Source organism: Harmonia axyridis, chromosome 7 (assembly GCF_914767665.1).
Source record: "Harmonia axyridis chromosome 7, icHarAxyr1.1, whole genome shotgun sequence".
Lineage (NCBI taxonomy): Eukaryota > Metazoa > Arthropoda > Insecta > Coleoptera > Coccinellidae > Harmonia > Harmonia axyridis.
The window spans coordinates 14293989-14306689 of NC_059507.1; the positions used below are offsets into that span (position 1 = coordinate 14293989).

The window sequence follows — 12701 nt, forward strand, 5'->3', positions numbered from 1 at the left end:
CACTAGAGGTTCGCCTGTTAGTTCTGAATCCCTACTCGAAAACTCAAGATGCGTTATCGTGGTACAAGATCCAGCCTAAAAATTTCGGGTTTTTCAATTTTTTCCTAGACTTTTCCGGCACAAAATCGAAAATTATAGACACCGTGACGAAATTATGTATATAGCGATCTAATCCAAGGAACGTGCGTTCAAAAATCATGAAATCAATAACCTGTAATCGTACGATGATAGTAAACGTAAACACAATATTTACGAAATGGATGAACGACGGTAGAATGCCATATCCATATAGATATTCGATTGGAAGACCTAACAAATATTTGATTAAGACAAATAAGAATTCGGGATCTTTGTTTTGGTTTTAGGTTAAGGCTGCTTATCCGCTATAAAAATGATATTATGCTAATTATATGTTAATTCAGCTGGTTAGACCGTGATTATGTTTTTTGGCGAGCAGGTTTTTTTGCCTACCACATAAAAATACGGAATAAATTCATTATACATAAAAAAGGGTTTTTTTTACACATCCTTGGTCATGTTATTAAACTTGGGGCTTCATTACTGTTCGATATGACTTTTCTGGAAAGCTTTTTCTTCCTTAACTACTCAATTTATAATAAATATACCCAGACTAGGTGTCCAGTAAAATGCGAAATATCACAATTGGCTCAATCAGATCATACATTTCGACTTTCATTAAAATCAGTCAAAATTTATGCGAGATATGGAAATACCCAAAATTTCCCGTTTGCTCATGCTCAACCTATAGAAAAGTATATGAAATTTGTTTGTGAACATCCAAACAGGATATACACCAAAAATTCTATTAAAATCGAATTAGAATTGAAGAAGTTAAGACGATCGACAAGAAACTAATGTTATTCAGAATGCATTTTACGAAGGAAAAATATGAAATTGGACCCTATAAATTATTTTCATTTTGAAATTGATCCCAAAGTTTCCTCTACTTATCAAATAATTAAATTAACATTATGAGTAATAATTGGTTCATTCAAAATGATGCGCGATGGTTGAAAACTTTTCAACCGAATCTAAAATTAAAAACATAATTATAATCAAAAAATTTTCATCATTTCGCTACTTGTATATAAACTGAAATCGCCATCTAGTCATCAGTTGACATTTTTATAAACATATAATTATGTATCTTCTAGTGTTTCATTACCTGATTACGCAGAGATATTAATTGGGTAGAAGTTTCATTAGAGATAAAAAATAAATTAATGTAAATATTTGCAATTGTCGATGGCATTTTCCAGAATTTTTTCTGAGATTTTAGACTAATTGGTAATTCGATTTTGATTATATTTATACAAGATGTTCCAAAGTCTTCGAACGTTTAGTAGCTGAATGAAAAAATAATTGTGGTTTGTTCTATGGGATCATTTCAGAAGTTACATCCCTTGAAAATATTATAGAAGATGTCAATATTTGTTTTTGGCATTCATTACATTTTTACAGGGCAAAATTATAGAGTTCATTTATTTTCATTTATTTAATTAATTGAATGTTGTAGTTACCTAATTCAAGTTCTTGAACTGCATAGGAAAAATATTTTGAATTGCTCTTGAGACCATTTGAAACATACAATCATGAATCAAACAATCAATTAAATTTATGTTACCAAATACTGTACAATTCTGTAGGTACTAGTGCAATTTTGTTCGTCATATCATCACGTCTTTATTATTTATGATGTCTTGTTTGTCGGTTATGTTATTAAGATGTGGAGTTCTAATAATACGTTGCTCCTAATATTTGGTATAGACATTCGACATACCTATTTATTGTTTACATAAACTAAATTACAACCAGGTCGGATCTATTGTTACGGACATATTTGGTAGTTTTTTCTATATTCTGCTCGAATTTTCCTTTATTAAAGCTGCTTAAATTAACTTCACCACAAATTTTTCAAGAACTTTCGTTTCGCAATTTCAGAATTTATTTATAATAATTATAGTTTATTGATCCTATTAGACAAACTAAATCTATATGGATACATCAAGTCGGATAAAAAAAAAATATGCTCAAAAATAAATAACCGAAATTGAGAATTAAATCAAACCAAAATGAAACTGAAATATTAATTTCTGCTGTAATGTCATCAACCAGATGCGATTTCACTTGTATCTTGATACTTTTGTGTTCCAGAGCATATCAGTCAGATGCTTGAAAAGTTAAGCTCCGCTTTATCGGAAACTTCTGGAATTGAATTGTTCGGTGCCTTGGAAAACAAAGAGTTTCTTTATGTCTAGTATGATACCCATGATATTCAGAACATTTTTGCATTGAACCACTATTCTTATGAATAAACAGCATGGGACAGTAAGAATTCTATATGATTGGTGAATACGAGTCTGCAGGACTTTCTTGGTTTCAGGTTGAAAATAAATCGAATTATTTCTCTTGTTCTGTGCTATAAAGACTGCGCCTAATCACATTGTAATTCAAGTGAGAGTACACTTGTGTATGGTATACTTTCAACAGCGAGTTCAGAGACAAAATAGGTTTCAAAGAGCCTACAGCAAAAACTACATAACTTCCTGCGAACAAAATCAACATGACTCCTCTAGTTAGAGACGTATCGACATCTAGGCCAAGAAACCTCACAGTACCAGATGATTCTACGTTACCAGATGAGATTTTTAAAGTCAGTGGTCGATCTGAATCTTGCAAGTAGATAAGATTGGTTTTATTAATATTCAATATGAAAGACAGAAAGAGTTCCGTTAACACCATACAGAAAATATTTACACCAACAATTCGCACTTCATCTTGAGTTCCGTCAGATTAGCTGCTGTTATGAGAAATGAGGTATTATCAGTGAACAGCAAAATTTTCATGAAAATATATAGAAAATAATAATATTTATTCATATAATTGGTAGATCATCCACAAAAATAATATATAATAACAGCCCTAGAAGCGACGCTTGAGGGACACCCATGATCGCGGGATATTTATTGGAATCATGCTGCCCCAAATTTAGATAAAGACGACGAGGGAATTCTGGACCCACTTCAAAAAACTTTTGTCAAAGATTTGTCAAAAATGAAGTCGAACTTGTGACAATCGTATGCAGCTGTGCACATAGTTGATAATTTCGCGAGTCTGAACCAATCGCCAAAGATCATTATCGGCTCGAAAATCTAAAATTATAGACATTTGAGCAAATAATACCCCATTATTCAAAAAACGCAACCTCCACTGATGACGTTCATACCCTATAATAAAACTCCCACAAAGTTCAACTAATTTAGTCTTAACTTGTTTTTTATTGTACCTGTGGTTTTTTATTGCAAATATCAGGCCAGGATTCCTTATTTACAAACACAGTAATTAAACTATTCGAAAAAAATGTTACCTACTTCAATTTCAACTTCAGTTTCTCATTTTCCGACAATAAATCTTTGGAATCGTACGTGTTAAAAAAAACCATTAAATTCATTGGAAAGATTCAAACTTCATAACAATGAAAATAGTAAAACATAAATAACGGTTGTTCAATGTTTGGTATTCAACTGAAATTATTCTATTACGAATGAAACAAGAGAACAATGGGTCTTTTGTCAAATTCAAGGAATCTCATTTATTTCATTGACTATTTTCGAATGACTGAATATGTAATGTTCCATTTAAATTATACACATATCTCTATTTCTGTCCTCAATGATTTTGAGTGCACAGGTTTGATTGTTTGGTCTATACTTTACGGAAATTCTTCATGATATTAATTGAAAGTAATATATTTCCGCAAAATAATGAAGATAAATAATCATATTAATATTTTAGTATGGAGGAATAATGTTGTTGCTTTCTTGTTGTTAGATCCTAGAAAATCACCAATTCACATTATCCACACAAGTTTCAAGCAAAATATCGAAAAACAAAAACTGAAATGAAATGACAATTATTTTTTTCTCCTCCTTTCATTTATATAAATAACTATTGTTTCTTTAAACAGTATAGATTCTTTAGACTTTACATTTCTATAACTGAAATTTTTAAAATGAAACTATCACTTATACTTATATCATCATAGTATAAGGAATGCATTTTTTATACTATGCTTATTTCCATAGGTAAATATGGAGGTAGTAGCAGTAGGTACATGTTATCGGCAAAAATTCCTAGAAATTCCATCAAAAGATGATTAACAGAAAGATATTTAAAACCTGCGAGTTGTTGACTTCATCTTGGTCATTGAATAATATTCCAATTTCATTATGTCTATTTATTTTAGCTTCTAGGAATTTTAAGCCATAACTTTTATTATCGGTTTGTAAAATTCCGAAATAGCCTATATTATTATAATATGTGATAGGAATATTTATATTATTCTCTTTAGATGTTGATATGAATCTTCCTGCTTCCGATATACCTATACTTTTTGACAATCATTATATATGAACACATTTATACTCTTGATTTATCATCTTTCGATGTATCTTTATTGTTTTTGACGAGTTTATTGATGTTTGAATTCGTTTTGATAGACGTTCTTCAGTTATATTTATCCTAGAAATATGTGGCAATTTTTTCACGAATAACTTTGGTATAATTCATAAGATATATTTGAAAATTTCTTTTATGTGAGGGTATATCACATTTAATGCTTTTTTGTAGTTTTTGTTTATCAACTTGTCTATCAATCATAGCTATTGTTTACAGTGATTTGTTTAATGATATTAAGTTCTATATATATTATAATTTTCTTTACTCAAGGAAACGTTGTGTTATCTATAGATCATACTGTTGAATGTGGCTAATTTAGTTGAAGAGGGTGATTTGATTTATTATGTAAAATAACATCAGTATAGTTTGTGAAAAATTGAAAATTCATGACAATGATTTGATCTTGTAATTTTTATATCAAGAAAATTAATGCTGTTGTTCATTTCACTTTCCATTGTCAACACAATTGAAGGATACCAATTGTTGATGACGTAAATGAATTCATTTAACTGTCATGGTGTACCTGTGAACAACACAACCCATTTTTTTCGAAATCCTGCTACTACTTCCGCTAAAATTCTTCTTTCACTTTTCAGTCACAATATTCAAAATTCGCTTTTCAACTTCTGGAGTTCTTACAGATCTTGGACGCCCAGTATCACGAGTGTTTTTTTTTAAGGAACCAGTTTCCCTCAATCGTCTAAAACTTGATTGTACGTCACATGCGAAGGAAGTAAGCCACTGCATAAAGGTGACGTGGTTCAGGACCACTTCTGTTGGCACCGCCATACATGAAAATATCCCTTATTTCAATATTCGAATAAGGCATTTCAAATTCAGGAATAATAAGTTTTTCTTAACAGGAAAGTGAAAGAAAGTAAACAACTCGAAAAGGATGCAAAATACTCAATAAAAGTACATAAATGTCATATGAAAACCAAATGCTGGATGCAAGCTGTGATTTTTTAATGAACCGACTGAAAACCATTTTACTTATTTAGTTAACTAGACATCTGAAAGATGTCTTGTAGCTAGTAGTTAATTTGAGAACCCAAAATGAGATTTTGTATTTATTTTGTGGTCCTTAATTAGCTCCCAAAATATTAAAACTTTGCTTTTTAACATCCAGTATATTTGCAATTCGAAATTACACAGTTTCATATCAAACTTTTAACTTGACCTTTTTCGACCAAATACTTGTATTAAAAAAGAAGAAAAAGAAAGGGTGGTATGAAATAATAGACAGGTACCCATACTATTAGGTTCACAACTTTGCTTCCGCCGGTTTGCAATAAATGGCTGCAGAGGTAAGTGGTAGTCGAAATAAATAGATCGTAGATGTCATACAATAAGCTTTGGTATTTGTAAACATAACGCCATCGAAATATTAGTCGATTTGTGTCTGATGCATCATAAAGTTAGATATTCTGGATTAACTATGTCAGCTTGCGAGCCAAATTCTAGTCATTGGTGGGATGTGTTTATTCTTTGCTTTAAATATGGATAAATCTGCGGCTGAGGCTCATCGAATGGTCTCAAATACCTATGGTGAGGCCGCTATTAGTGAAAGAACGTGTTGAGAGTGGTTTCAACCCTTAAAGAATGGTGATTTTGACGTCGAAGACAAGCATGGCAGTGGAATAGAGAAGGTTTTCGAAGATGCAGAATTGATCAAGACTCGTGTCAAATGCAACAAGAATTGGTAAGACCATTGGGAGTGACACTACAAACTATTTCAAAACGCCTGAAAGTCATGGGATTGATTCAGAAACAAGGAAATTGGATGCCGTACGAGTTGAAACCAAGATATGTTGAACGGCGTTTGTTTTCTTGTGAGAGCTCCTTGTAAGGGATTTCTGCATCGCATTGGGACAGGAGACGAAAAATGGGTTCATTACGATAATCCCAAACGCAGAAAATCATAGGGATATCCCGGCCATTCTTCCACGCTGACGGCCAAACCGAATATCCACGGTTCCAAGGTCATGCTCAGTATTTGGTGGGAGCGTCCTTGGCGTAGTGTATTATGAGTTGGTAAAACCGACTGAAGCAATCACAGACGATCGTTATCAAACGCAATTAAGGCGTTTGAGCCGAGAAGTAAAAGACAACGAGATCCACGATAAAGTGATTTCACAGGATGACAATGCTAGACCCCATGTTGCGAAAGTGGTCAAGACGTACTTGGACTAACACTTGTTTTGATCAATGGTACACGGCCTGGCTGACCAGCACTTCCGTTTACACGAAGAATTAAAAAAAAATATCAATTTGTGGATCGATTCGAAATTTTTTCAACGCCGGATTTGTACGTTGCCTGAAGAAGAAAGTAGTGGCCAGCGATGAACAATAATTGGAATCATAAATGTATAACCAGTTTTTTACAATAAAGCCTCGAATTTCTGAAAAAAACGGCGGAAGCAAAGTTGTTTTTATATTTCGTCAATTTATTTGATTTTTATTGAATTGTGGTTTGGGTCTATTCACATCAGATGAACCTGAATTTCGAGATATATAATTGCGTAGTTTATGAAACACCGAAACTCCGAAGATACAGTAATTTTCATGAATTATTCCTAACATCGAAAACTTGAAGGTTATTGCATTTCCATAAAAGGTTTAAGAAACAGACAACAAGGAAACTACTGCACAATCTGTCCGACATATTAATTTGTTTATGTAATGTCAATAGGGACCAAGAAGCAATGTGTCAAGGTTTCGAACCCTAGATGAGAATGGTGAGATGGAAGAAATTTGTGAAAGAAACTAGCTTCGTGAGTTCCCATTCTTCCATATAATGGGTTTAGTATATGTCTGTATGAAGAAATACATCAACTTTTATAAATCAGCATGATGATAATAACATAAACCACATCTGATTCGCACAGTGGCGTACCCAGACATAAGCCTTGGGGGATAAGGAGTTTAAACTATATAAATATTGGTTATTCGTTTCCAATGTCCTTCGAATTTACAGACACCTGTCGAGGTGTCAGCTGTTGTATTCAAATGCGAAAAAAATGAAGATTCGCCTGCATCAATTTTCCTTCTTTTGAAGCAGTTTTCTTACTCATAATGAGATTTCGATTATTTTTGAAATCATGCAACACAGATCAAGGGTTGAACACGGTATATAATAGAGAATATAATTGAAAAATTCCACCTCATCCACCTCAAACTAATCAACAATATATATTAAACCTACTGACCTATCTTTATGAGTGAAAATGTTAACGCAGTAAGTGAAGGAATCCAAAGTGCCGACAAAGATATTCTTTGCAACAATGGGATAATAAGATATTATAATATGACATTATTTATTCATCCTAAAAAATTAGAGAAATTGCTATCAAGGGTGTCGCTGTTCAATTCGTCTAGTTCCGAGCTTTTACTTCAGGATCTCATTAATTTACTCGTATGTCTTCTGAACAATCATTATTATGATTGTTCAGAAGACAGTCGGATTAGATCGAGCTCTTTGATATAACCACTGGTTGATGAATTTGGTGAATCATTTTTTGCAGAATTAAATTATTAAACGCTATGACTTTTTATAGATATTCCTCCTGGGGAAGGGAGATATATCCCCCTTATCCCTCCTTTGGCTACGCCACTGGATTCGCAATTATTTCGAAGTCATTGCATCAATCTGAAATTTTGGCCCATACTACTCGTTATATAACTTAATTCTGGTCGATTGGACATAAAATGATTTACATTCACGTTTCTTCTTGATATTTGATGTGATTTCGTAGACAGCTAAACCTTTCAAATGTCCATTTCACAATTCTATTGAACTCAAACATATGTCCATAGGTTAATTATGGGAAAATAATGAACCAAAATTGAATATGTTTAACATTCAGAAAAAATGTGTAAATTATACATAATGAGTTTTAATTTCTTTCTGTTTCACAAATGACTCGACTTGTAAAAAAATCCATAATTATCACTTTTTCGGGAATTTTTTTTCATTTGATTTTCTGGCAATAAACATAATGGATCATAGTTATCAACTTTCTCTGGTATATAGAAACTGATTTTATATTGAATCTCATAGCGTTTCTAATTAATAATTTATCTATTTATTATTATATTATTGTGTCTGTGTAAATAATGTGTTTTAAAACTCATAGTGCACCCTAAGGCTTTGAAACTATTATGCATCTTGTTAACCATTTCAACATAGTCTTGAGCTTTATTTGTTTGCCTAAAAAAATTTCTACAACTGTAACAAATGATGTCCAAGCTTCTCGTTCAACTTGATTCTTTGAATTTATGAAGTCAGGATCCTTAATTAATTGTCTTATTTGTTGGCCGTTAAATATCCCTGCTTTGAGTTTTTCTGTGCTTATCTGGTGCATTTTTACCCATATATATGCAAAAAATGACCCATTCTTATCAAGAGCCGTTACAAATTGCTTCATTAAACCCAACTTTATATGTAACGGAGGAAGCATGATTTTTTCACTTACTTACCCGAGTTAGGGGATTAAATGGGTCAGTTCACGTACCTGATAGGCAATGGTTCCACTATTTATAGATTTACCTGGAATTTCCTCAATTACAGACTGACAATAAAACCATTGTACCTACATTAATGAATTTATAATAAGTTTAGAATACTCATAAATGAATATACTGAATGAAACTCACATTGGTAGATAAGTTGATGGATATTAAAAAGTAAAGATATTAAAAACGGATGGCATTTACAGATTAAGCGTCCCAAATATAGTTAAAATCAGCGCTAAAATTCCAGGCGCTAAAAAAAATTGTTGTTGTTGTAATAACTCAATAAGGGCTGGTTTTTTCATATGCGAATGAATTTATTTATTACCATGTGACAAACCGGCCTTAGACATTATTAAACAACCACCGAATTACTCTGACATAACTCCAATATGACATAGTTTATCACCTAGATTTTTTTTATTTTAATTTCGTTGTAATCATCCGAAACGTTCTTCAAGAGTGAGTTTGAGATGTTCCATGGAGTTTTTATTGCCGACATGGAAATATCCAACCAACCTCTCTTTTAATAGCGCTTGAACAAGTTTGCAGTAGGTACCTGCCTATATTATACTCTGGAAAATTCAAGATTGTAGAAGATGGAAGATGAAACCATATAATTTATTAATCACAATGGAGGTGTATAATTAACGTCTTAGGAAATTCATGCAGCATATAAATTGGACCTAAAACAAGTATCTTGTTTATTTTTAATTATAACATTTCCTGTTTTCATTGTGTTCTACATAATCGATTTGTCCTTTCAAGATCAAAAATATTACTGAAAAAATTAGGAAAACATTGACATAAAGATTTCGAGCTCTTGTTCATGCATGCGCTAATTGCACCCTTGGAGACCACATAACTGTATCCCGAAGCCGAAGGCTGACGGCTGTTACCAAAATAGGCTTGTGAAGATAGCTTGAGAAATTTGTCATGAAATTAGGCACTTGTCAATGCCCGATGGATGATGGGCGGCGAATTTTTCGACAAAAAAAATTGAAGAAAAATAGTCCTACATACATGGTCCTACAAACAGTTTTTTTTTCGAGATACAGGATGTTAAATTTTAATTTTTTTTCAAGATTTTTCTGATAGCATCAGCTCTACCGAAGGTGTTCAACTGAAATTTGGCATAGATACTGAAAATTGAAGGTTATATCACGGAATCTGTCAATTGCAAATTCAAATCTACAGAGTGATTTTTTTTCTGGAGCTGTGCCGGCTTTTTTCCTCCTGAACTGTTAGTTCAAAAAAATGTCAGAAGAAACTTCAGTTAGTTCGATATTAAACTTTTTTGTCCTTCATAATTTTGTCGTATCTATTTCCAAAAAAAAATAAATAAAACACTTATCTTGTAATACTCACGAAACTCCAAATTATCATAAAAATCCAGTTAGCTGTGATCTGTGATGAATAAATTAATAACTAGTTTTGGTCTTTATTTTGCCGAACTGTAGCAATGATTCATAAAGATTTGATATATTCTTATGAAATGTAGGACTACAAGAAACACCCTGTATCTCGTAAATAAACGTTTGAGGGCCCATGTTGGCCATGTTTGTAGGACATATTATATATGTTAAATGTTTGGAATAAAACAATCCAAAGGATTCTCCCACTTTAATTTTTACCTCCTTCACAACAACCCCAAATTGCATATGCCTGTCTTTACATAATGTTTTTAGATCACATATTAAATTAGAAAATATAAAAAGCCCTTATCCGTTTTCAATGAGTGGATTATATAGGATTTCAACATATTTCTCATTAATGGTCACAAATAGGTATGCAGAAAATCAATAACTGTACAATATAATTGATAAACAAAACGTTTATTCTCAAATAAAAATCATATCCAGTTGAAATCAAGTTAACCTTGAATTTAAATCTTTCTGGAAAACCGTGTAGGTTAAACATATTCACAATTTTCAGTAGTTGTCCTGATTGTATATCTGAGTTCGGGATTTCTCTTCAATTTGAAATATATAAATTAGGAGATTAAAACAAAAAAGGTTATTGCTATTATAACCATACGGTATGGTTTAACCCAAAAAGCAAGAAGAGTTTTATCGTTTTATTAATATTGGTACTAATTATAAACTCCATACAAGGTTAAGTGGCTATACCCTCAATTAGAAATGCTATAAATAAATTGGAATTATATTTTATTAGGTTAATGCTATTATTCATTGTTGGACGAATTTTACCTGAGGAAAAAATTTATTGAAGACCAAAAAAATTTCGCTTCTTAGAAGAAAGAAGATTAGGTATAGGTAATTTAATTTAATGTGTGATGTTTTTGTTTCATACTGCATCATATAGGTAGTACAGCAATTATCAAGAAATAACAGATCAGAGATAATATGTGAAATCAGAATTGAGCTGTACATTTTTTTTCATGTTTTTACGAATTATAAACAGAGCATTTCGAAATTTAAAACCTCAAACCTAAACCTAAAGCTGAAATTGGAACCCTGTTACAAGGGTTTGCTGACACAGATCTACAGACAGACAAACACGGAACCAATTCATATTATTATTATTTTGTCATAGATTTGTCGTATTTTATAAGCCGTTCATCATGAAATTGTATCCAGAAAAAGTGAAATTGAATTTTCAAACCGTTTTACAGAATTTGTAGAAGTGTGTAATATAATTGTTTAACTTCTTTCCAGGATCTAGGAATATTCTCAAGGGAGTTTCTGGATGCTTACGATCTGGAGAGCTGACTGCCATCATGGGTCCTAGTGGAGCTGGAAAATCGTCCCTTCTCAATATTTTGACTGGTTTCAGGTATGTTATAAAGGATGTTTTTTTCAGAGCTATAGAACTTTTAATTGCAATAAAACAACGATGGATTATTCGATTGACATGAATTTTATTTATCCGCAAGATAATCTTGTGGCATTACATTTTAAATATGATTTCTGGCATATCACCGCCACGGCTGGCTCGGATGTAGTCCAATCTGGACGTCCAATTTTCGATTACTTTTTCCAACATTTGTGGCCGTATATCAGCAACAACACGGCGAATGTTGTCTTCCAAATGGTCAAGGGTTTGTGGCTTATCCGCATAGTCAAATGACTTAACATAGCCCCACAGAAATTAGTCTAGGGGTGTTAAATCACAAGATCTTGGAGGCCAATTCACAGGTCCAAAACGTGAAATTAGGCGGTCACCAAACGTGTCTTTCAATAAATCGATTGTGGCACAAGCTGTGTGACATGTTGCGCCGTCTTGTTGGAACCACAGCTCCTGGACATCATGTTTGTTCAATTCAGGAATGAAAAAGTTAGTAATCATGGCTCTTTACCGATCACCATTGACTGTAACGTTCTGGCCATCATCGTTTTTGAAGAAGTACGGACCAATGATTCCACCAGCCCATAAAGCGCACCAAACAGTCAGTTTTTCTAGATGTAACGGTGTTTCGACATACACTCGAGGATAAGCTTCACTCCGAATACGGCAGTTTTGCTTGTTGACGTAGCCATTCAACCAGAAGTGCGCTTCATCGCTAAACAAAATAAAATGGACGTAGTGCGCGATACGTATTCCGCACAGAACCATTATTTTCGAAATGAAATTGCACTATTTGCAAGCGTTGTTCAGGAGTGAGTCTATTCATGATGAATTGCCAAACCAAACTGAGAATAAATTACTTGACAGCTGTTAAATCGGTCGCCATCTTGAACAGTAATGCT

General features: G+C 32.7%; 1 protein-coding gene across 1 annotated transcript in view; it reads left to right on the forward strand.

The window, feature by feature from the left end:
* The window catches only part of LOC123684234 (ATP-binding cassette sub-family G member 1-like), a 42699-nt gene that overhangs the window by 12694 nt on the left and 17304 nt on the right, over nucleotides 1-12701 (forward strand). The window contains exon 2 of the mRNA XM_045623411.1: nucleotides 11670-11787. Coding sequence (XP_045479367.1) covers nucleotides 11670-11787 — 118 coding nt within the window. The remainder of the gene's footprint in view (nucleotides 1-11669; nucleotides 11788-12701) is intronic.